This window comes from Rana temporaria, chromosome 6 (assembly GCF_905171775.1).
Source record: "Rana temporaria chromosome 6, aRanTem1.1, whole genome shotgun sequence".
Lineage (NCBI taxonomy): Eukaryota > Metazoa > Chordata > Amphibia > Anura > Ranidae > Rana > Rana temporaria.
The window spans coordinates 142,363,343-142,389,677 of NC_053494.1; the positions used below are offsets into that span (position 1 = coordinate 142,363,343).

Consider the following 26,335-nt stretch of genomic DNA (forward strand, 5'->3'; position numbering starts at 1 on the left):
TGTACAGCTTTTTTAATGGTGTACATTTTCTGTCCCCTCAAAATGACTCAAAACACAGCCATTAATTTCTAAACCGCTGTCAACAAAAGTGAATACGCCCTTAAATGAAAATGTCCATATTTTGCCTAAAGGGGCAAAATTTTGCGTGCCCACCATTATTTTCCAGCACTGCCTAAACCCTCTTGGGCATGGAGTTCACCAGAGCTTCACAGGTTGATACTGGAGTCCTCTTCCACTCCTCCATGATGACATCACAGAGCTGGTGGATGTTGGAGACCTTGTGCTCCTCCACCTTCTGTTTGAGGATGCCCCACAGATGCTCAATATGGTTTAGGTCTGGAGACATGCTTGGCCAGTCCATCACCTTTACCCTTAGCTTCTTTAGCAAGTAGTGGTCGTCTTGGAGGTGTGTTTGGGGTCATTATCATGTTGGAATACTGTCTCTGTCTCTGTCTCCAGTCTCTGAAGGGAGGGGGATCATGTTTGTGTTATCAATCATATTCTCTGAAAAATGGCAGAAATCATAAATTCTGCCAGGGAATGTAAACTTATGGGCATAGATGTGTATAATGTATAATATGTTTTTTATATATATATATATATATATATATATATATATATATATATATATATATATATATATATATATATATACATACATACATACATACATACATACATACATACATACATACATACATACATACATACATACATACATACATACATACATACATACATACATATGAGGGCTAAAGAATGTAAACAGCTATTTAATGGTACCCTAGAAAGAAAAAAAAAGAAGCATTTAATCCTTGCAGTTTGGGGAAGCCCACTGCAAGGATAAATTTGTATCTTTCCCACCGTTCAGCAACACCTCAGAAGCCCAACATTTCTATGGGCACCTGCAGATCCCAGTGTGTGTGTCTGTACCAAATCCAACAAAGCAAAAAAAATTAAAAAAATGGTAGCCGTGGAGCTGTGGTGGCTCAAGGCGATTGGCACTGCGCTGACAAGCCATTCACCTCTGCAGCCAGAGGTTCAGATCCCGGTCTCGGCTTCATGTGAATTGAGTTTGGTGGTCTCAGCCCGGCTCCCGGTGGGTGTGCTATGCAAGGTAAGCCTGTGCTTAGTACGCCCACCCCACTCCCACAAAAACCACCACACCTACACACGCACTCTAAATTGGGTTAACACACTCACATTGACCACGCGGTCTCTAAAAGAGAGGCGAAGGACTAATGGGGCTGGTTGAGCGGGCTAATCCTCTCACTCCCTTATAGGGAGTCCCTCTGCCCCGTTGGGCTTCAAAGCGGAGCAGGTAGGGCGGGCTGTGTGGGAGGACCCCCTCACACACCCGCCATTGCCACCCGGGGCATGGAGAAAGGTGGCAGATTGCCTCTGGGGGAGGCCTGCCTACTCCCAACTCCTGCAGTCCGGCTCCTCTCTCGAGTACACGCACAAAAATACACTTTAAAAAAAAAAGAAAAAAAAAAAAAGAAAAAAAAAAAAAAAAAAATGGTAGCCACCCGGATCAATTCAAAACTAGCAAAAAGATGGTGTGGATGAGAGGGACAATACTATGAATGATACACATGGCTAAAATTGGTGTAAAAAGTACCACAGCAGCCAAAATTGGTTTCAGATGATGCACATAATCCTATAGGTTAGCCTGGCAGCAGCACTGCCTAGTTAGGTAGCCACCTGATTTTAGCACCACATACCTCTGTATATATTTAGCCTACATGTATTACCTTTCTCTGGAATGTGCAGGACTTTTAGCGCCAGTGTTGATTGGCTTTGGGCTTGTGTCATTTAGAAATTAAAGAAAGAAGCATTTGACCAGTAGTTGATCCCCTTCTGACTTGCGTCAAGCTCGTTTTGAATTTCCATAGAGTTGTATAGAATGCAAAACCCATCTTATAGGAACAAAAGCCCACCGACATAGGCCCTTTTTATAAAAAAAAAATGTACAACTATTTTTGTACATGGGGATTTCCTCTGTGTGAATAGATCACCCGTGGCAACCATCAATATTAAGAAAGTAAGATGGACAGGAAAGGTATAGTTTAGTGAAGAAGCAAAAAGAGCAGAGCGAGTTCATAAAATAGTTATTTTATTCAATGTAATTAAGACAATCGAGCCATTTAAAGATAATCAATTTGACTTGATGCTTGACCCCCCGCCCCCCAAAACTGAGCCTCCAAAAAATGGGTTCAACTCTAGAAGTCATGCTACATCCAAATATATTTATGAAGCTTGAAATGGGGTTATCAAACCAAGAGATTTACAAAGCATGTTTATATATTGTCAAATATGTAAAGACACCTAGTTTAATATAGGCAGTTTAATACTAAAAGGTATTTTGTGCCTGACTGCTGCTCTAATTGCACTAAAGAGTTTTTTTAGTTCTTTATTTTATTAGCGGCAGTTACCAGATTTAAAGCCAATTTATGAGAGTTAAAAATCTGCTTGCAAATTGGGAGCAAGAAGGTGACTGGTTGATTAAGTATTCAGGATATCATTAAGTATGCTAACTGGATGATCCCTATAAATACCGTAGATTAGGCCATTAGTTGTCTCTTCTGATAATGAAATAACAATTCTGAGAACGAAAGTGTTAGAAGATGTTACATATAAGGAATGCATTAAAGGTACAATCTCAAAATTGTAGTGTGAAAATACATACAAAACACACTACCGGTCTGTCTGTTTTTTTTATATTGTTTTTTTCTTTACACTGCAGGAGTATAACAGGTCCACCCCCACCATGTAAAATCCTTAGATGGCTGTTCTATTGTGTAGGATTCTGTAAGGCAAATATTCCCCTCCGTTAATCAAGGTCAGCATGCAGTAGTCACGTCTGCCTTCTGAAACCCTTGTAACCTGGCAAAGGAAATTTTTTAATAAAATTAAAAATCCAATGATAAATTGGATGCCCTTTATCTGGCTCGCCACTGTTCTTGCATAGTTCTTGTTAAAGTTGATCTTAAATGGTACAGTAAAGAATGATGTGTGATTATTCACATCAATCAAATAAGGTTCTAGCCTTCAATAGTTAGGAATAAGGATGAGCTTCGTATTCGAGTCAAACTCACGTTCCACCATCGAGTGGCGTTTCATGGCCCATAATTCACTGCAGCATCGCATTACATTGCTGGCTGATGATTGGCCAAGCATGCACTATGACCCGCATGCTTGGCCAATCACAGCTTGCAAAAAACAGAGGGCCATAATTGGGCAAAGCCAGGGCTTTGGCCAATTATGGTTTAGGGAGTTTAGTACACGCCCCACACTATAAAAGGCCGCCTGCAGGTCAGCCTTGTGTAGTGTGTTGCGGTGGTCGAGAGAGAGAGAGCGTGTCATTTTTAGTAGGTAGATCGAGCAGGCAGGCTAGTCAGTTAAAGTTGGTGTGTAGAGGATATATGTGCATTCCAGGTGTGTGTGTGTGTGTGTGTGTGTATATGTGTGTATATATATATATATATATTTATATATATATATATATATATATATATATATATATATATATATATATTATAATTTTTTTTTTTTATACACTGTATAGTTAAGCTAGATCCGCTCTTCCTAATTTACTGACAGGCTGGTGATTTTGCTATCTGTCCGTGTCCTCTGCACATTGTGCACCTAACGTAAAGCTGGTGTTTCTCATATTTATTCCTAGAGTCAGGGATCTGCTCATATTAATACTACAGGCAGAGGATATTGCTGCAAGTACTTTCACGTGGTGTACTGTCAGTGTCCTCTGCAGTGTGCACCTAAAGCTACGTGGTGTGTGTACTGTCTGTGTCTGTGCTATTTTCTCAATGATTTTCATCCATATTGCAGGGACCAGACATTACATTAAAGCCGCAAGCAGTTTTAAATGACTCTTTTTCTTATAGTAATCTCATTTTGTACAGGGACAGTTCTAAACATGTGCCACTTCACAGGCATACTATAGACACCTAGCAGGTACGATATTTAAAGGAATTTTTCGAAAAATTTTTTTTTCACTTTGAGCATCATTAAAATCACTGCTCTAGAAAAAACAACAGTTTTTAAAACTTTTTTTTTTCAATTGATGTTCCCTGGGGCAAGACCCGGGTTCTTAAAGACGTTTTACGACAATAACTTGCATATTAGGCTTTAAAATTGGCACTTTTGAATTCGAACGTTCGAATTCCATAGACGTCAATGGGGTTCTAAATGTTCACGCGAACGGTCGGTCCATTCGAAGCTTCTGGTGCGTACTGAACGGGGGGGGGGGGTGTTCGGCTCATCCCTAGTTAGGAATAGTAAAAAAGTACTTTTAAAAGGTTATTGAAAATACCGGGCCAGATTTAGGTACATCTGCGTCGGTGTAACGTATTACATTTGCGTTACACCGCCGCAAGTTTTCCGCGCAAGTGCTTGATTCACAAAGCACTTGCCTGTAAACTTGCGGCGGCGTAGCGTAAAGCCGTCCGGCGCAAGCCCGCCTAATTCAAATGGGGCGTGTATCATTTAAATTAGGCGCGTTCCCGCGCCGAACGTACTGCGCATGCTCCGTTTTTAAATTTCCCGCCGTGCCTTGCGCGAAATGACGTCGCACCGACGTAATTTTTTGAACGGCGACGTGCGTTACATCCTTTCCTATTCACGGACGACTTGCGCAAAAATGTCAATCAAATTCGACGCGGAAACGACGGCCATACTTTAACATGGCTAGTCTAAATATAAGCCATTGAAATAGAACAGTCGCAACTTTATGACGGGAAAAGCCGACTAGTGACGACGTAAGAGAATGCGACGACCGCGCGTACCTTCGTGGATCGCCGTAAACAGTTAATTGGCATACCCGACGCAGAGAACGACGCGAACTCCACCCAGCGGGCGCCGAAGTATTGCATCCTAAGATCCGAAGGCGTACGAAGCTGTACGCCTGTCGGATGTTAGCCGAATGCCGTCGTATCTTTGTTTGAGAATTCAAAATAAAGATACGACGCGGCAAATTTGAAAGTACGGCAGCATATCGGTAGATACGCCGGCGTACTCTCACTGTGAATCTGGCCCACCATATTTAAAAGTGATTTACAAGTCTATACCTGTGCTTTGGTTAGCCTCTTGATTAGTGTTATTAACCATATAAGGCCTATGAAAGACTCCAATCAAATTGTATTGCTTGCAAAAACGGTATGGAAAACTGACCACAAATACCTATAGGATAAAGTTGAGTCACTAAGTTTTATTTTCCATTCTGGTCTGTCAAAATGCTTCAAATGGAGCAGTTGGTTAATAGCGTGGCTCTGTAACTCTTATGCCGTGTACACACGACCGTTTTTTATGACGTGAAAAATGCAATTTTTTTAAATGTCATTAAAAAGATTGTGTGTAGGCTCCAGAGCAGACGTGAAAAATGGCCATTAAAAATTTAGAACATGCTCTAAATTTTCTCGTTGTTTTTCACGTCGGGAAAAATGGTTGTGTGTATTCTTTGACGGGAAAAAAATGTGCATGCCAAGAAGCAAGTTATGAGACGGAGCACTCCTTCTGGTAAAAATAACATTTGTAATGGAGATAACACATTCATCACGCTGTAACAGACTGAAAAGCACAGAGACTGAAAAGCGCAAACCGTGTCTCGCCAAACTTTTACTAACGCAAAATCGGGAAAAGCGGCCCAAAGGGTGGCGCCATCTGAATGGAACTTCCCCTTTTATAGTGCCGTTGTAAGTCACCGTACTTTTCTCCAGTTATTTTTTTCACGATCGTGTGTATGCAAGGCAGGCTTGACAAGAATCGCATCGAGGAAAAACGTTTTTTTTTCTAGGACATTAAAAACGGTCGTGTGTACGCTACATTAAACTTCATATCCTGCAATATTTTCATGACAAGATCATGGAGCACTAAGTCCTGTTTACCCATTCAGTTGTTTTTTGTGTGTTTTTATATTTTAAATTGGTAGATGCAACACGCAAAATGCATATGTTGCATACTGGTTATAACTATACCCATTGATTTTATCAGCTTCCCAAAACCGTTGCATTTAAGTCATGCTGTAAATGATAACAGTTGCATGTGCTCTCAACTGAACTGTCATTCATGAAAGGGTGGTGTCATAACTGATCATATGCCAACTACAGATCAGAGAGCTTCCTTGGCTGTAGAGGATAGAAGGGTGCAAAATGTTAACCTTGTACAGGAAAAAAAAACCCATAAAAGTGAACCTACACCGGACAACCCCCCCCCCCAATCCCCACTGTACTTGCAGTACCTCTAAGGTTGCCAAGCTGTGCTATTTGGCTTCATGACATTCGAGTGAGTTTTTTTATTTGATCGGCTTGCAATTCTGCATACTCCTTGCCCCTGTGCCATCTCCTTTCTGCTTCTGATGCCGCGTACACACGGTCGTTTTTTGTGATGAAATAAAAAAACAACGTTTTTTATCATGAAACAAAATGTTTTTCAAACTTCATTTTAAAAAACGACGTTGTCTACACACCATTGTTTTCTCAAAATGCTCTAACAAAGCGCGGTTACGTTCAGCACGTACGTCGGCACTCTGTTCCATTCAATCTTGCGTCATAATTTTGCTTCTGAGCATGCGCGGGTTTAAAAACGTTGTTTTACCCACACACTATCATTTTAAATGACACAAAAAACAACGTTTTGAAAAACGACATAAAAAATTTAAGCATGCTCGAATTTTTTTTGTCGTTTTTCAGAAGACCTAAAACGACGTTTTCCCCACACACAGTCATTTTAAATGACGTTTTTAAAAATGTTGGGTTTTTTTTCATCACAAAAAACGACCGTGTGTACGCGGCATTAGACTTCCAGTGGATATGACCACATTGGTGTCATCTTCTTTGAGCTCACTTCCCTTTTGTAAGCTCATTAAAGTTTCTCCCACTTGTCAGCTAATAGAACAGGAACTCCCACTGCAAGCCTAATATTAAAACTTCAGCTGAAGTGTGGCAACTCATTATGAAGAAGAGTTTCAATTAGGATCACTAGATACAAATATGCTAAAATGTAAATGAGTATAAAATATTAAGGCTGTTTCTGTCTTGTACTTTTATTTGTACATTATCATTCTTTAATTTGAGCTTTTTTGTTTTCTCTTTTGTAGTCACAGAGATCTCCAGTCTCTTCTCAGCGAGCTGCATCTCACAAACCTGAAGTGGTGGACGATTTTCTGCGCAATTTTCTGATTAAAATGGGGATGATGAAAACCTTGGAGTGCTTTCAAACAGAATGGTAGATTTTCTTGTGCCTAAAGTCGCAACATCTGAGGATACTAAAAGCTATCAAAATTGGCTAAGGCCTACTATTTCATCATTGTTGTTATTGCAATGGGGTTAAGAAAATAATAGAAAGAAAATCTGTAATTTTGCTCAGATAAAAATGATGATGTCTTACATACTTTATCCTCGTTCTCAACTGAAAAATGTAAACCCTAGTTACAGAAGAACTATTGTCTAGTTATAAAACAGGGTTTTGGTTTTAAGAAAACCAAAATCAGGTTAGCGGTTTATTGCCTTTCCTTGCAGCTCTGTGTAAGTTGCTAATCATTATGAAATCTAAAAGTCTCGGGTTTCGCCACTTCCAGTACATCTTGCTTTTTGGCAAACCTGCTGATTTAACACACACTTGTGCTGAGGGATCGCTCTCCTTCTAAAATGCTAGGTGCCTGGCTATCATCCAAATTCATTGGCATACTGAACTTTCCAAGTCCCTGACCTGAAACATGTAATGCAAAGTACTAATGAATTCTCATTTTTTCTGGTTGTATGCTAGTATATATGTATATAGAAGATGTCACCACAGGGTGGCGCTGTGGGCAGCATGCATAGGCTATGCCATGTCTTTTTAATTTGAGAACGTATACTAGGGCTTTGAAAGAATGGACTTTATAGGCATACTTAAAAATGTATAACAAAAAATATTTTTTTTGAATTCTAACAAGATATTAGACACATATGAGAGAAATCCAATTCGCACAGCAGGAGATTGTGACCGATTTGCATATCTCCGCAGCAGCTCTGATGCGATTTGCACAGAAGCCCTGTCCATCTTTTGGTTCAAATTTTGCCAAAACATCGGCTGAAATCGGACCTGAAACTGGCCAAAATACGGACAGGGCTCCTGCTGTGAGCCGCTACGTGTTTATATGTGAACCCAGCCTAAAGCAAATAACTCAAAGGTAATAAAATGGTAACCTAGACAGGTCAATTCCTACAAAAAATGGGTCACATAAGCTGACTCAGCTGGTGTCATAACTGCTTTTCAAGATATAATTAGCTTGCTCGACTAGTTTTGCGCCAATAAATGCGCTTCTTCTGGAGCTAGATCAATCTAAGGGATATAGGAAGAGCAGAGTAACTAACCCAAAAAACAAACATAACAATTACATTGATTTGAAATAACACATGATAGAATGTTATTTAAAGTGGGAGTACTTATACATATTAGAACAACATCCTTGCTATCAAGGAGGCAGAACACCCTAATGGACACAGACCCAGGTGGAGCAGCAGGACAATACAAAAAATAGACCTAGACCAAGTATGATAGATTAGAGAGGATATTCATAAAGGGCCATCAAACGGGTGACCTATATGACAATATAACAAGAAAAGTCATAGAACCTACCTATAAAGGTATAACTGTGTACGTGAGACAAGTGTCTCTACATCAAAGGCTTAGTTAAAAAAAAAAATGCCATGGCCATCAACTGATCAAATCCATATTTATGTCATGAACAGAAAGCATAACAGTAATATCATTGGTAAACACCAGGCTGGACTTCAAAATAATATTATAATAAGCTTGCATACGGTATTGAACATAAGGGTGGCTCACCTGAATGTAAAATACATTGCAGCCAAGTAAAGGTCCAATAATATCTCAAAATAGATGCCAGAACCAAAATATGGTAGTATTCACAAGAAATCACAGGGCCAAACATGAGGCTCTGTAAGATATATATATATATATATATATATATATATATAATATAAAAATCCCCACAGCCGCAGAAGTTTGCAAAGAAAATGTATAACAAACAATCGCAAAGCTTAAAGGGGTGGTTCCCCTAAAAATAAACTTTTTTAACATTGAATTTCCCACATTAATGACAATTAGAATCGGTTGGTTTTATTAAAAAAAAACGTCCGTACGTACCGTTTGCTATATGCGTTCTCACCGCCACTTCCGGGTAAGATGGTGGGGCTGGGCGTTCCTAATTGATGGTCAGGCATCCGACCGACACATACATCGCGTCACGAGATGCCGAAAGAAGCCGAACGTCGGTGCGGCTCTATACGGCGCATGCGCACCGACGTTCGGCTTCTTTCGGGCATCTCGTGACGCAATGTATGCGGCGGTCGGATGCCTGTCCATCAATAAGGAACGCCCAGCCCCACCATCGTACCCGGAAGTGGCGGTGAGAACGCATATAGCAAACGGTACGTACGGACGTTTTTTTTTTTAATAAAACCAGCCGATTCTAAATTGTCATTAATGTGGGAAATGCAATGTTAAAAAAGTTTATTTTTAGGGGAACCACCCCTTTTAAAATAGGGTAAGACATAGGTTCACTTGGTGTCCTTGAACATCACGGGGAAGGATCCTGCTTGCCCAGGAGTAGAGTAAGCATTTTATTTATTGTGTGTGTGTGTGTGTGATATGTGTTCCAACTCGGAACACCTGCAAAAACACTAGGATAGCCACAAAGTATAAGCAGAACGGCCGCACTGAAAGAGGGGGAATCCAATATAGGATATACCCCCTAGTGGCCAAAGGCAGCAGTGCACCAACACAATGTTCATCAAGCAGAGAATTCGCTTATGGTTAAAGGTTTTAGAATATTTTAAGGGACAGAAGCTGGGCAACTGTCCCTTAAGGAGAAGGTGTCAATTTCCTTTATTACTTTTGTTTATTATTTTTTCCTTTTTAACCTTAAAGGTTTGCTAGAACTGACACTTTGTGCTGATCAGGGGATAAGTACAATCCCAATTCCAAAAAGTTGGGTACCTGTGTAAAATCTACATAGAAACAGAATGGATTGATCTTCTAAATCTAAACCCATATATTATTCACAAAAAATGCTCATCAAATGTTTAAAGTGAAAAAATTTACCAGTTTTTCAAAAAATTTCAAACATGTCCGAGTCCTCAAATTTGAATGCCCCACGAAAATTGGCTGTTGCTGCAGCCCACTAATGGTGCGAAATTCGTCTGAAAATTCTTTGAAATTCGAACCGTGTATGGCCGGCTTAAGTGTGCAGAGCTAGAAGAGACGATTACACAGGTGCCCTGATCACCGCTTCCTGCCCAGCACACTGCAGAGCTCTCCCTGAGTGAAGATCTGAGAGGACAGATGTCAGACTGCACCTTCTCTCCTGTGAGTCCCAACCTTGTCTGCCTTCCACTCTGTACTATGCTGTCAGTAAACTTGCAATGGAAGGTGCAGGGCAGGTTTACAAAGAGAGAGAGAGATGTCCGTGTTCATCCGATGACGGATGGAAAAATTAGGGTTTTCCTCCGTCTGCAGAATCGGAGGATTGCAGAACCGGGTGAGATCGGGTGTCGGCGGATGTTCATCCACCGACACCCGCAATCTCATAGGGACCAATGTATGTCCATTTTTCATCCGTACACGGATGGATTAAAAAGCGGACATACGGTCCGCCCGTGTGAAAGAGCCCTTGTTTACTCACTTTAGTTTGAGTGTTAGGTGAAGGATGGCTTACGGTTTCTGCCTGACCTCATGTGCTGTTTCCAAGCTCCTGGAAAATGCATGCCAAAGTTAAATAACAAATCCTTTTAAAAGAATGGAAATCGCTACGTTCTGTTATTTAACCCTGTTATGCATTCTCAAGAGTGTGCAAACAGTGTTTAAGTAAGCCAGTTGTCAAGCCAGCATGTTTCTGGCTTTAGGTGATCCCTAATGTCAGAAGCTAAAGCTAAGACAGAGTATGTATCACCACACACATTATAATGACTGCACAATCTCCTCCTCCTCCTCCTCCTCCAGGCCTACCGGTAAGGGTAACTCTGCATAATAGATTGGATAATTGGTAGGGTTGTCCCGATACCGATACTAGTATCGGTATCGGGACCGATACCGAGTATTTGCGCTAGTACTTGTACTCACGCAAATACTCCCGATGCCTAAATAGAATACTTTTTTTTTTTTTTTTTTTTTTTTTTCGAGCGCGGGTGGAGAGCGGAGCAGAGCAGTCCTCGTATGGTGGAGAGGAGAGCTGCTCAATCCCCCTCCCCTCGCCGCTGCCGACATCTAGTTACTATGCAAGGGGGAACACAACAGCTGTCATTTGCATTTGAATAGCTGGGTGTTCCCCCCGCTGCGCCGTCATGTATAGCCCCTCCCCCTTGCCCGGGCACTTTGATACGACTGTCTATCAAAGTTTCTGGGCAAGGGGGAGGGGCTATACATGACGGCGCGGCGGGGGGGAACACCCAGCTATTCAAATGCAAATGACAGCTGTTGTGTTCCCCCTTGCATAGTAACTAGATGTCGGCAGCGGCGAGGGGAGGGGGATTGAGCAGCTCTCCTCTCCACCATACGAGGACTGCCCGCTTGTGTGTTCGATCCGGCCCGCCCGCTGTGCTTTTTGATTGGCTGCTGGGACCACCGATGTCCCGACAACCAGTGACGTCACAGGCGCGGCACCTCCCCTCTTCCCGCCCGCTGTTTGAAATTACAAATCTTCCACGTGTGTAGCAGCGGGCGGGAGTCGGGACTCTGGAATCTAAGAAAAAAAGAAGAGGAGCAGAAGCCGGCTACAGCGGAGGCAAGTGAATGTTGCAAAACGCTGATGGGGACATTGCTGTTCTGCGCTGATGGGGACACATGCATATGGGGACACTTCTGCTGGGGACACTTCTGCTGGGGACACTGCTGCTGGGGACACAAGCTGATGGGGACACAAGCTCTGCAGCTGGGGACACTGCTGATGGGGACATTGCTGTTCTGATGGGGACACCGCTGATGAGGACACGGGTGTCCCCATCAATGGTGTCCCCATTAGCACAGCAATGTCCCCATCAGCGATGATGGAGACACTTGCTGCTGGGGACACTTGCTGCTGGGGACACTTGCTGCTGGGGACACTTGCTGCTGGGGACACTTGCTGCTGGGGACACTTGCTGCTGGGGACACTTGCTGCTGGGGACACTTGCTGCTGGGGACACATGCTTATGGGGACATTGCTGTGCAGCTGGGGACACTGCTGATGGGGACATTGCTGTTCTGATGGGGACACCGCTGATGAGGACACGGGTGTCCCCATCAATGGTGTCCCCATCAGCACAGCAATGTCCCCATCAGCGATGATGGAGACACTGCTGCTGGGGACACTTGCTGCTGGGGACATTGCTGTTCTGATGGGGACACCGCTGATGAGGACACGTGTGTCCCCATCAATGGTGTCCCCATCAGCACAGCAATGTCCCCATCAGCGATGATGGAGACACTGCTGCTGGGGACACTTGCTGCTGGGGACACTTGCTGCTGGGGACATTGCTGTGCAGCTGGGGACACTGCTGATGGGGACATTGCTGTTCTGATGGGGACATTGCTGTTCTGATGGGGACACCGCTGATGAGGACACAGGTGTCCCCATCAATGGTATCAGCACAGCAATGTCCCCATCAGAGGTGTCCCCATCAGCGATGATGGAGACACTGCTGATGGGGACATTTCTGTTCTGATGGGGACATTGCTGGGGACACCGTTGTTTGGCACACTGCTGATGGGGACATGGGTGTCCACATCAATGGTGTCCCCATCAGGATAGCAATGTCCCCATCAGCGGTGACCCCATAATCGATGTCCCCATCAGCACAGCAATGTCCCCATCAGAGGTGTCCCCATCAGCGGTGATGGGGACACATGCTGCTGGGGACACTGCTGATGGGGACATTGCTGTGCTGATGGGGACACCGCTGACAGGGACATTGCTGTGCTGATGGGGATGTTTTGCGGTGGACACTGCTGATGGGGACTTTAGGGACATGGCTGAATTTAGGGACATGGCTGAATTTAGGGACATGGCTGAATTTAGGGACATGGCTGAATTTAGAGACATGGCTGAATTTAGAGACATGGCTGAATTAAGGGACGTGGCTGCATTTAAAAAAAAAGTATCGGTATTCGGTATCGGTGACTACTTGAAAAAAAGTATCGGTACTTGTACTCGGTCCTAAAAAAGTGGTATCGGGACAACCCTAATAATTGGGGTTGATCCCCCCCCCCCCTTTTTACATATTTTTTGGTAAATGAAAGATTGATTTTTATTGTCGGATTGTAAAGTTTATGGTGAGCTATTTATATAATAGGGTAAATGTACATCTTCTATATGCAAGCCTGTATACTATTGATAGTTTGTCTAATGCCAGTTAAAACTGGTTCCCTTTTAACTAAAGCTTTACTACTGTACAGCTTGCTAACGGATGTGACAGCCTTTTCCCAGCATAATTCTGGCAGGGATTAGAGCTACAAGCTGTGCAGAAGGTGCCATGCAGTAAGAAGAGTACATGCCTTCCAGTGTAAACTGATGACACATGCCAGGGGAAATGGGCCACTTTGCCCTTACACAATGTGCCAATGGCAGGGAACAGTCACTTTGCATATTTGCCACCTCAGATGGATTTAAATCTTTTATCTGGATACTTATACTGCCAAACTGGGCAGTGCTAGACAGGACATCCAAGAATACTGTTGGCAGATCCGATTACATTTCATCGTAATGACAGCAGCAATATTTTTTCATCAGTACTTTATTACTGTAAATCAGGTAACAGGATGAAAGCATAAAGTATATATTATAGTGTGGGATGTTTTGTTATAGTTGAGAGAGAAATCTGCAGAGCTGCTCTCAGAGGTAATAAAGCATTCATAGAATTATTCATGTGAAATTCCCAAGTGGAAGATGAAAACATCCCATTCCCAGTAAACCCAGGGGACTTCAATCTTTCTACTTTATATATGAAGGCATTTATGAATACTTTTCCTTTAGCATCTGTAAAAAGTGGAACATCACAAGCCCCTATAAATAGGGAGCAACTAAACAGGAAAGCTAAGGTGAACACCATTTTAGAAAAGTCCAAAATAATGTGCATCTTTTTTATAGCTGCCTAGAGTTAAGTTTTATGTAAAACTGAACTCTATGCAGATATAAAACTAATGGAGCTCTGTTGTCAATAAAATTTTTTTTGTTATGCAAAGCAGTGTAAGTACCTGAATTTTCTTGGTATTAGTCTTTTGACAGAGATCCGACTGGAAGGGAAAGGTAGTACAAGGAGCTAATCCACTTGTGTTGCAGTGTTCATAGGATAATGAAGCGCTTAGACGCGAGTTTCACAACTCGCATTCGGCTCACTATAAGTATATATTCCAATCCAATCCAATAATAAGGGACATGATGATAGGAGATAGCAGAGTGATGGTGAGAGATGAGACCATCGGTATGCTGCTTCTACTTGTTCAGTGAGACTGAAGGGGGGGGGGGGGCCGGATCTGTATTTTTACTTAACCACAGCAGCGGACTCTTAAGGGTTAAATCCCATCTGATGCATTGAGATACATTTAGTAGTGGTTTCTAGTACAGGCTTCAGAAAATGCTTGAGCTTCAGAAAATGGCACCAAAAAAAGCTATGAAGTCGTTCTGAGCATGTTAAACTGCAGATTCAAAGTCAAGTAAATTCCAATAGCGTCTCTCTAAAATTAAAGCATACAAAACACAATAAGGTTAATTACTAAAGGCATAGAACCTTCCCTTGGCAAAGTGAAGTCAAGTAATTTTTTTTTCCCCTTGAACACCCAACCATGTGCAAGAAAAATCCAATAAAATGGAATTTGCGCTAGCATGATTGGTTGAGTGGAATGAACGCAGTTGTATTTTATTTGCCAAGCTTAGCGATCAACCAGTGTCCTCACATAATAAATAAGCCAGATGTTAAATTTACAGCTCATATTTACTGCCAGGATATGGGTAGGAATTAAAAAATGACCCTCCCTTTGCCACGTGGCAGGCCCATGACACTCTGCATTCATGATTTTGTCTTCAGTCTTTTATGGATTGAGTGATGCTGGCATCAAGACTGAAAACATCTTCTAGTGGAAAAGTATTATTGCAGGGTCAGATCCAGACTGAAGATGGGAATTGCAACCAAAGCTTCTAAAAATTAAAAATTAAAATTAAAATAACAACCCGGAGTTGGACTTAAAAAAAAAAAATGGAAAGCTGAGCTACATGGCAGCCCCGATCCTCTTCTATTTGGGTCACATGATGGCGGTCCTGGCCCCTCGCCTCTTGCTGTGGGGACATACTGCGCAGTGTGTGTTGTGATTGACAGCAACGGGAGCCGATGGCTCTCACTACTGTGTGAGCCAATGAGGAGAGAGAGACCCCCAGATAGCCACTTCTTTTATGCACATCGCTGGATCGAGATGGAATTCAGGTAAGTATAGGGGGAGGTAGTGGCACCCAGGTTTTTTACCTTCATGCATAGAATGCAATACGGTAAAAAAAAAAAGTTGAGCCTTTAGAACCACTTTAAACATATTGAACCTCCACAGTTATTTTGGCAGTTAAAGTAATGATTGTTTAATATTTCAAACCCCAGGAGTGTGTTATGACTCGCAACAATTGTTTAATTGTCATATAATATAATTGGACTTGCTTGTAAATCTTCCAGGTATGAAATGATGCAGAAAGGTCTCCTCCAGCCAGAAGCTGTTGGTTTCGTCCCAGATGTTTATGCTCACAACCAGATGTTGGATACCGAGATAAAGAGTTTAAAAAAAGAAGTAGAGACGTACAAGCTGGCTGCAAGGTACAGTAATGTTGTTCACATTTTTTTGGACCACCGCAAACAGCTCCTTAATAAAGTCCAGTGTTATCTTCAGCACAATGCCAAAATCCATTTACCCAAAACAAGAGGAAATAAAACACAAGTCTTTATTTATGCCAAGTGTCTAATTAAAATATTAAGCAAGTAGAGGAAAAATGCGAGCTGTGCAATTCAGCAAGATAATAATTCTGAAGAAATCCTGCTTGTAAATACTAATGTAAGAATACTAATTCTTGCTTAGAATATACGGTTCAACACCTAAATATACTGGTGCAACTCTGCATAGAAACAAATCGGCTACCATGCACAGTTGCACCAGGTTTTGCACTCTCCAGTTTTAGTAAGTCAACCCCTCTGTCAGCAGTGAGTTTCACAATGGCTCTTTCACAGTAGTGTGTTAATAAATTATAACTTGTTATGCATGTTGATGGAAATTAATGGACTAATAAATTGGACTTTTGGCGGTACAGGTAATTAATGTAAAAGATCTATAAATATTTTATTTATAAAAAACGCATAGATAGAAACTATACACAATTTCATAAGACAATGTCAGCATATGATTTCAGTCCATCTAACACAAAGTAAGAACAGGGTTCTGCAGATACATTCATAACATAAGAACGCATAGCATCAAAAAGGTATGTAAAAAACTCTTAAGCCTCGTACACACGATCAGTTCGGCCGATGAAAATGGTCTGAAGCTGACTGATGGTCCGTCGTGCGTACACACCATAGGTTAAATAACCGATCGTGTCAGAACGCAGTGACGTAAAACACAACGACGTGCTGAAAAAACGAAGTTCAATGCTTCCAAGCATGCGTTGACTTGATTCTGAGCATGCGCGGGTTTTTAACCGATGGTTTTGCATACTAACGATCGGTTTTGACCTATCGGTTACCATCCATAGGTTACATTTTAAAGCAAGTTGCCATTTTTTTAACCTAAGGTTAAATAACCTATGGGGCCTACACACGATCGGTTTGGAGGCTTTAGTGTTTGAAGCTGAATCCGATTAGTGTAACAGTAGATCTTTTACTCTCGACATGTTTCGCGTACAAGACGCTTCATCAGGAGCATAGGAGTGGATCAATCGAATCTCAAATACGTTGATCCAACCACTGATTATGGGGTTAGGAGTGTACAACGCTTTTTACCTAACCAGCCTACTAGGCATGTGGTAGGTGCGTAGGTGTAACCACTACACAGGATTGCGGCGCCTGTGCATAGACCTCCTCCGCTCTCTGGCATGGTGTTTCGGCTGGTGCATTCCTGGGGAGGTCGACTGAGGGTCCGCCCTGCTTTCCTCTCTCCCTTCCTCGCCCTCCTTCCCCGTTTTTCTGGGTGGCGGCCGTGAGGTGGGGGGTCCATGGGGGCTCCATTACTACCGGGGGGGCTGCGCTGCTGTGGGGTGATATTATTCTAGTCCGGTATGATGCTGTGTGTGCTGGGGGGGGGCCCTGCGGGGTGCTTTTACTGTGTTCTGCTGTATTTGTCACTGTATTTTTAAAACACGTGTATGGCCGCCATTTTGCCGCTGACGCGCCTCTATTGGCTCGGCGGCCATTTTCTTGTAGTCCGCTTGCTGTTTTTCTGCATGTCGGCGGCCATCTTGGAAACGTTTTGGCCTCTAGTGACCAGAATAACAGTGCCAAAAGCTCTCAGCACTCTTCCTGAGGGATGGCACAGCACGGGCAGCGTTCTCAGCTTCTCAGTAGCGCTACAGCCTGGTGGGGTGGTGAGTCCTCTGGGGAGTCCCCTGCTCTCTGTTGCGGTTGGGAGGGTGACCTGTGGGTCCTGCCTTGCAGTACAAGGGTGGCATATACAGTGGGTCAGCATGGCGTCTGAACCGGAACAGTCTACCCCAAGCATGTCAGAGTTAACCCTTAGTGCCCCCGTTCCTGCGGCCTCAGTGGATGCTATGACGGCAGTCCTTGAGGCGTTTGTTGCGAGGATTGAAGCGGTGAGTGGCCAGAAGGGGGGTAAAAAGCGCCCCCTCCTGACGCCTTCTTCTGGTGATGTCTCTGACACGGAATCAGGCCCTGCTTCTGAGTCTGGCCCTGGTTCCGTCATGTCAGATGATGCAGGCTTAGCCCACACGGACAGTGAGGATGACTCTGCTTCAAGGTCTAAGCATAAGGAATTTGTGGGAGCTCTTATCACTGCGGTGCGGGATACTCAGAAACTTGAGGATTTGGCGGAGGCATCAGACATGCCGGTCCCATTTGGGTTCCGCAAGCCACCCCACCCCGCAAAGTGTTTTCTTGTGTTCCATATCTGAAAAAATTGTTGTACAAGGAATGGGATCGGCCGCAGAAAGTTTTTGCTGTTCCAAAATACCCGTTTAAGGAGGTTTTACTGAAAAAGTGGGTATCTCCTCCGTCAGTGGACCCCCCTGTGTCCAGACTGAACAAGGCTACCACGTTACCTGTGGAAGGGGCTCCCGCTTTTAAGCACCCCGTAGATAGATAGAACTGAGGCTGTGGCCCGATCCATGTTTACAGTGGTGTGGTGGGCAGTGAGACCGGTTTTGGCCGGGGCTCTGGTGTCAGACACTTGCAGAACGGGCAAAGTCCTTGCTGCAGGAGCTGTAGGCGCAGAATGTCTCTGAGACCTGTGTGGACCTGGCCGACCAGTTGGTGCAGGGCCTTAATTTTGTCTGTGAGTCGGCCCTGGATACGCTCCCTTTGCTCTCCAGGGCCACCGCCTATGCAGTGGTGCTACGCCGCCTTGTGTTGCTGAAGTGTTGGTCTGCGGACCAGTCTTTAAAAAAAGCCTTGGCGGACTTACCCTTTAAGGGTGAACGGCTTTTTGGGGCATCCACAGGATGCCACAGGCGGTAAGAGCACTCTGCTCCCGCAATCTGGAAAGGGTAAGGAGCCTCGTCGTAAGCAAGGGCCCTCCTTTACTACCCCCAAGCGTTTTTTTCGCCCGCCAAGTGCGGCAGGAAAACGTTTTCAGGGTGCTAAGGCACCCGCTGAAGGACAAAAGCGCCCCTGGTACCGCAAGCCCAACAAGCCTGCAGACAAGCCTGCCTCTGCATGAAGGTCTGCCCCTGCCCGCATTTCGGGTGGGGGGCCGGCTTCGCGAATTCACGGCTCGGTGGAGGTCTCTTCTTTCCGACCGTTGGGTTTGCGAAGTAGTTTCCTCGGGGTACAAGATAGAGTTTCTCTATTGTCCACCAAACAGATTTTTTCCCTCCAACCTCAGGCTTCCTCCGGATCGCCGGAAGGATCTGTCAGGGGCTGTCCAGGACATGCTGGTTAGGAGAGTGGTTGTACCGGTTCCCTCAACGGAACGGTTTCAGGGGTTTTACTCCAATCTGTTTGTAGTCCCCAAGAAGGAAGGGGTCCGTCCAACCCTGGACCTCAAGGCCCTCAATTGCTTTGTCAAAGTACAAAAATTCAGAATGGAGTCAATTCGGACCTGGTGGCAGACGTCCCTTGGCGTCTACCCCTGAGAGAAAATCTTCTGTCGCAGGGTCCGATCTTTCACCCTGCTTTACAATCGCTGACTTTAATGGTGTGGCTGTTGACAGCCAGGTGCTAAAGGATCGAGGCCTGTCGGGCTCAGCGGTCTCTACCATGCTGCGAGCACGGAAGTCTACTTCACAAGAGATTTACCATTGTACGTGGAAGGCCTACATCTCTGTGTGAGGATATGAAATGGGCCCCCCCCCCCGTACATACCTGATGTCCCGGATTCTGCTGTTCTTACAGCTTGGAGTGGATCAGGCTCTCGCCTTAAGTACGGTTAAGAGCCAGATTTCGTCTCTAGCTGTCTAATTTCAGCGACCATGTCCCCTGCACTGAAAGGGACCCGAGGACTGCCTTATGTCCTCGGCCGAAAAACCGAAAGGAGGCCACTTTGCATTCCTTGGACGTGGTTCGGGCCCTACGGGTGTACTTGTCTGCTACGGCTCCGTTTTGGAAGTCGGACTCACTGTTCGTGTTGGTAACTGGTCCTAAAAAAGGTCTGGCGGTCTCGTCGGCCACCATTTCTAGGTGGATCAGACAGGTCGTGCTCCAGGCTTATGCCCTAATGGGGCGGGCGCTTCCCTTTCAGGTTACGGCGCATTCGACCAGGGCGATTGGTGCCTCTTGGGATTTCCGCCATCAAGCGTCTGTGTTACAGGTGTGTAAGGCAGCGACCTGGTCGTCAATCCACACCCTCTCAAAATTTTTACAAGGTGGATGTGAGTCCATCTTCGGATGCCTCCTTTGGCCGCAAGGTTTTACAGGCGGCAGTTTAGGGTTGAAGTTCCTCCGTTGAGGATCTCTGGTTTGGTTTGTTTGGAGTGAAGCTTGGTTTGCTGTGTTTTTTTTTCCCCCACCCATCAAAATTTTTTGACACTGCTTGGGGACATCCCTAAGGTCAATGCTGCTGTGTCCGTCCATGAACGGATGAGAAAATAGGATTTTTGTACTCACCGTAAAATCCATTTCTTTGAGTTCATGGACGGACACAGCACCCATCTCTCCTTTGTTCGTACTGCTTGTTACGAAATGGGGCTGCGTTATGCAGAGAGTGGGATGTACTCGGGGGACCCGCCCCCTGGCAGGTGCTCTACTGAAAGAAGTGTTTTTAACACTTGAAGTGCTGTTTTTTTCTGCCTAAGTCTCTCCTGAAAGAAAGGTGTATATAACCTAAGGTCAATGCTGCGGTGTCCGTCCATGAACTCAGAGAAATGGATTTTACGGGGAGTACAAAAATCCTATTTTTTCATACATCATGGGATACAGAGCAGGTTATGCATCATGACTACATGGGATGTCCCAAAGCAATGCACATGAGGGGAGGGAAATGCACCAGTCACCGCCAAGCCCCAAGGAAAGTACTCCACAGCCCGCAAAACACTGCAGCCAAAAGCGGTATCTTCAGCATCTTCGGCAGCCTAAATGTCCACCTGGTAAAACCTTGCAATGGTATGCACCGAAGACCCGGTTGCAGGCCTTGCAAACCTAAGCCACTGAACGCCTGGTCACAGATGGCCCAAGAGGCCCCCACACTTAGTAGGATGTGCCTTTAACTGAAAATGCAGAGTATTACTCTTCAAACCATAGGCTTTGGCAGTAAGCCACCGGATCCACGGTGAAATGGCCCAACTGCCTGATTGCCATGGACATTGTCAAATACGTCTTGACAGCCCGAACCACATCTAATGTGTGCAGGGCTTTTTCTTCATGTGATCGTGGTCTGGGGGAAAAAAAATAGTAAGATAATATCTTGATTCATATGAAAACTTGAACCCACATTTGGCAAGAATGACATACGAGTATGTAGTATCGCCTTGTCATGGTGAAGAACTAAGAATGGCTCCTTACAGAAAAGTTCTGCCAATTTCAAGAAATAAAAAAAACCACCTTCCTAGTCATTAGGACTAACCGAATCTTACAAATTGGCTCAAAGGGTGTTTTTTTGCAAAACAGACAAAACTAAATTTAAGTCCCATGGAGATTTAACAGGCCGTGCCATACAGGTTAACCATGAACAAAATTGCTAACTACAAAATGAGAAGCAATTGTTTCCTGGGAAAAAACTGTTAGGGCTGAAATCTGACCTTTATTGGTACTTAATGCTCTACCCCTTATTGGTGGAACCCCAAAATGCGTCAAATCATATACTTATGAGGATGATACTTCCTAGTCTCACACCAGGACTCCTAAGACCTCCAAGTTCTGTGATGAATCTCTTTGAATGAGCGCTTCCTGGCCTTCAGCAATGCAGGTATAACTGTCTCAGAGACCCCTCAATCCTTCAGCACCTGGGTTTCAACAGCCAAGCCGTCAACCCCAGTGACTTTAAAGCCAGATGCCATAACGGATCCTGAGCCAGGAGACCTGGTTGGGCCAGTAGTGCACAATGTCAGCATATCATTCCCTACTGGGCCAGGCTGGTGCAACTAAGATTACCTACATTTTTTTCCCTCTCCGATTCTGCGCAGTAGATGTGGAAGTAGCTGAACAGGTGGGAAGGCATAAATTAGTGAGAAATGGCCCCATGCTGTTACTAGGGCATCCACCTCAAATCGCCTGAAGATTCCTAAACCTGTCCAGCTTCTTGCTGCAGCTACACGCTAGAAGATCCATATTTGGTTTACCTTGGCGTTAACAAATCACATTTGAATACATTGGGATGAAGAATTCATTTCCCCAGGATCAATTCCTGTTGACTGAGAAAATCCACCTGCCAATTCCCTACCCCTGGGATATGTACTGTCGACAGGGCTGAAACAGAATTCTCTGTCCAGTCCAGAATATGATCCCCTTCCATTTGGACAACCCATGCCACCGCTGTGGCATTATCTGACCGAAGTCTGACTTGAGCCCCTGCAGGTGACTCGTTTAGTGGATCAGCGCAAGACGAATTGCCCAAAGCTCCAAAATGTTGACGAGTAAAACCAGTTCCGGAGGAGACCATGTCCCCTGCACTGAAAGGGACCCGAGGACTGCTCTTCATGTCAGACTGGCATCGGTGGTCCTTTCGAACAACTGCAAGAAATATTTTCCTGCACCTACAACTTCTGAGGGACCATCCGCCACTTTAATGCCCAACGCAACCTGGGATCTAGGCACCTTTGACAATCCAACAACTGGAACCCTCCTGTTCCATTCCAACAGGATATTCCTCTGTAATGGCCTGGAATGGAACTCTGCATATGAAGCAGGCTTGAATGTGGCAGCCATCCTCCCTCATAGTCTCATACAAAGACGGATGGAAATAGACCTGAGATTTTTCAACACTGCCACCTGATTTCTGTGAAAGGCTGTTCCCCCGAAGGCAAAAACACCTTCACCTGGAAAGTGTCCAGGCTATGTGCTGGATCCGATGCTAATTTCTCCACATTGAGAACCCAGCCCAGATCTTCCAGTGCACAAATAAAGAAACCTTTTGCCTTAACCGATGCATTGACTTTTCTCTTGGCAACAGATTGTCTAGGTACCCAAGGATGCTCACTCCCTGGACCATTAATAAGCCCAGCACTGGGGCTAACACTTTTGTAAAAGCCCTAGGACCAGTGGCCAAAGGGTAGGGCCAAAAACTAAAAGTACTGACCCTCTTTCAAAAAATACTTCTAAAGTGCAGGAAAAATCTTTACTTGAATATATGCATTCTTTATATCGACTGACGCAAGAAAGTCTCCCTGCTGTAGAGATGCCACCACTGACCAAATCGACTGGAAACAAGCTGACCACCCCTTGTGCCAGCAGACGCCCAAAACAAAGAAGCCCTCTTCTGTCGATCTGCAGGAAAACCTTACTCCATAAACCATGGAGGAGGCAAGGTCTAAGTCTCCATCCTGTATCTGCGAGAGATTGTAGAAAGGACCCAATTGTGCAAAATCGCCTCTTGCCAGGCTTAAAAGCCCACTACCTCCCCCCCCCCCCATCCGTAGTGAGGGCTCCCCTTCACAGTGAAGAGGACTTGGACTCTGGTGTGGCTGATTTACCTGGCCATGATCTCTTTTGCCCTTTCCCCCTGTGTCCTTTCTCTGAATGCAGTTGCCCGAGATTGCCAAAAGGACTGCATAGATGAACAGAAGCTACTACAAGCTAGAGTAGCAGAACCTCTATAAGCCAAATGCATGGCGTTTTTCTTAAGTAGCAAGAGGGAGCTTTTACTGGCAGAAATCTTTTTGGATTTACCTATCCAAGTCTTTACTGAACAGGCATTCCCCATGAAAGGGAAAACCTGCTAACAATTTTTTACAGAGCAGTTTAGCTGACCAGCTTTTCAACCACAGAACTAAGCATGTGACTAGACACTAGAGCAAAATTTATAAATTTGTTGGATTGTGTCTGTAGCACTAACCCAGTAAGAGCTGCTGGATGTTTGGGCGGCACATTACCTCATGGCTCCTCCCAAATTCCTAGGGGTGAGTGATGCGTATTGCATATAGAAGAAGTAAAGGAATGTCCACGACAGTTGCTCTTTGCTGTGCTCTTTATTACCCAGCCGGGTAAAAACAGTAAACTTGTGGTGAGGAAAGTAAAGTTAACGAAGGGAAAATAGCAGATTCAGGCGTGATGATAGGGAAACAGTCCTGCTCCCAAGCGTAACACTTCTCTGTGCCACTCCTGCCGGAGTGAGTTTAGTGTACCCGGACAGGCCTCTCTCACTGACCTGGCAGCCGGAGTATCACTCGGACAATTGTAGGATACAGTGTCTGCCACAGACCCTCCTTGGTGAACTTGAGGAAAAGTCTCTGCCACAGACCCTCCTCGGTGAGCCTCAGAAAGATACCTCTGCCACAGGCCCTCTCTGGATTAAATTCTTGGAGATATCCCTCCTTAGATGAGTTACGCCTGCATCTCCTTCAACTTGCCGACCAGGTACCGACTGACAGGTGATCAATCCCTCAGTGTCCGGCTACCTCAATCCCCAGTGGTTTGTCCAGGCCCTTTTGGACTGCCAGCCTCTCAATGGCGCTTCTTCAGACTGACTCCCCACTGAACAGCAGTACAGCTTCGGATCCTCAAAGGTGGGAACCCAGTCACTCACTGGGTCCCCGTCGCTGTTCAGATGCTCCGGGCCAGCATGGCCCAGGAACACCGCGTGGCACGCACGCCCCGGCCAGGTAGGCCATAAGGCCGGGCGCCGTGATGTGGTCACCCTAAAGTTGGGTTCCACACTTGACGAAGAAGCCCCAGAACCTATGGCGTCTGCCTCATAAATACCCCTCCCCAGCATGCACAGCGAGGTCAAACCCTCCTGATTGGCTGCTGGGAAAGAGCACCCAAACCTTGAATCCACTGCTGCCACCTGCAGCACCGGGGCTGGAAGAACACCCCAGTACAACAGAATAAGCCTGCAGCACAGCCGAGCTGAGACAGAGAGACCCTGTTTTGCACTTAACAATCTGGATCAGTGTTCAACTACATCTGATCTTACCCTTAAATTGAACTAGCACCTCTACCATAAAGTACAGAGGCGCTACATGTTTTTCAGAGAATTGACCATAAAACAGTCGACTCAACACCTCACTAGTGTCTGGTTCTGCATTCCACGGGTTCTTTTTTTACCAGCCGCTTAATGTGGTCCCTAAGGCTTTGGCAAATGTCAATGGCTGCCACCCCAGGTTGCATAGCAGCGCCAACCAAGGCAAACAACATTTTAGGAGCATTTACATTCTGTTGTCAGCCGGGTCTTTTTAAAGACATGGACATGATCACAGGGCATGTCAGATATTTATTGTCACAGGACCCCCGTGTCCACTGTGGGAATGCTCCATTCTTTCAAAAATATCTCCACCATTGGATACAGTTGAGAAAATCTCTCTTTTGTGGCACAACTATCCTATTTGGATGATCTCTTTCAGCATACAACATCTCTTCTAAGCGAGGATGCAAAGGAAAAGCTTGATAACTCTGAGGTGGGTTTAAAGATGCCAAAGAGGAGTAATTTACTGATCAGGATTCAGCAGAAGGCAACCTGAAATTGGACTGAACTATTTCAGAGAGGAATTGCACTAACATCCTCTGAGGCTGAGAGAGAAACAGCCGCCAAGCCTCTTCAGGCTCCGAATCTTCAGATAAGGAATCCCCCAACTGACCCACTTCAAGCTCTACTCCTACCCCCTCCTCATCCATATTTACCCACTCCTCCTCAACTGGGGGTATCTGGTGAAGGGGAGGGCTTCCGCTTTTTACCAACTGATGGCATGGAGGTGGGCATGCCAGCAATTTTACCTTCTATGCCTGTCCAAAGCTGCAGCCAAGTTATCCTTGGTGACATAAGCTGAGGTTGATGCCCCTGCAGTGGCCACAATACCAGACGGAGGTAGTGGTTCAGAAACGCCTGCCGCATCTGATCTTTTAGGTGACAAACTCAGCAGGAACACAACCGGAATCCTCAGAACTTAAAGCGGATGTGCCAGTAAAAAAAAATATTAAAAGCCAGCAGCTACAAATACTGCAGCTGCTGACTTTTAATATTTGGACACTTACCTGTCCTGGAGTCCAGCGCCGTCCGCAGCAGAGGACGAGCGATCGCTCGTCTCTCTGCTGCTCCCCCCGCCATCCTCAGTGAGGGAACCAGGAAGTGAAGTGCTCCGGCTTCACTACCGGGTTCTCTACGGCGCATGCGCGAGTCGCGCTGCGCCCGCCGATTGGCTCACGCGCTGTGTGCTGGGAGCCAAGTGTTCCCAGCACACAACGGGGGAAAAACCTGTCTTTTGCCTGTGACGTGTGGCCGGAAGTGGGTGCAAATATCTGTCTTTAGACCGGTATCTGCACCCCCCTCCCCCCTGAAAGGTGTCAAATGTGACACCGGAGGGGGGGCGGGTTCCGATCAGCGTGAGTTCCACTTTAGGGTGGAGCTCCGCTTTAACTGCTACTGCACCCCTCCCAGCTATGCTCTCGACTCACCGCTTTCTGGAGGACATCCTCAGCCTACTAAGGAATAGTAGGCTGGTAACCCCACTCATCTGTGAGGACAGACCTGCAACAATACACAGCCATGTGCAACC

General features: G+C 45.1%; 1 protein-coding gene across 1 annotated transcript in view; it reads left to right on the plus strand.

The window, feature by feature from the left end:
- Positions 1–26,335, plus strand: part of SPAG16 (sperm associated antigen 16) — a 1,251,920-nt gene that overhangs the window by 54,423 nt on the left and 1,171,162 nt on the right. Inside the window, exons 4-5 of the mRNA XM_040357476.1 lie at positions 7,115–7,242; positions 15,711–15,848. Coding sequence (XP_040213410.1) covers positions 7,115–7,242; positions 15,711–15,848 — 266 coding nt within the window. The remainder of the gene's footprint in view (positions 1–7,114; positions 7,243–15,710; positions 15,849–26,335) is intronic.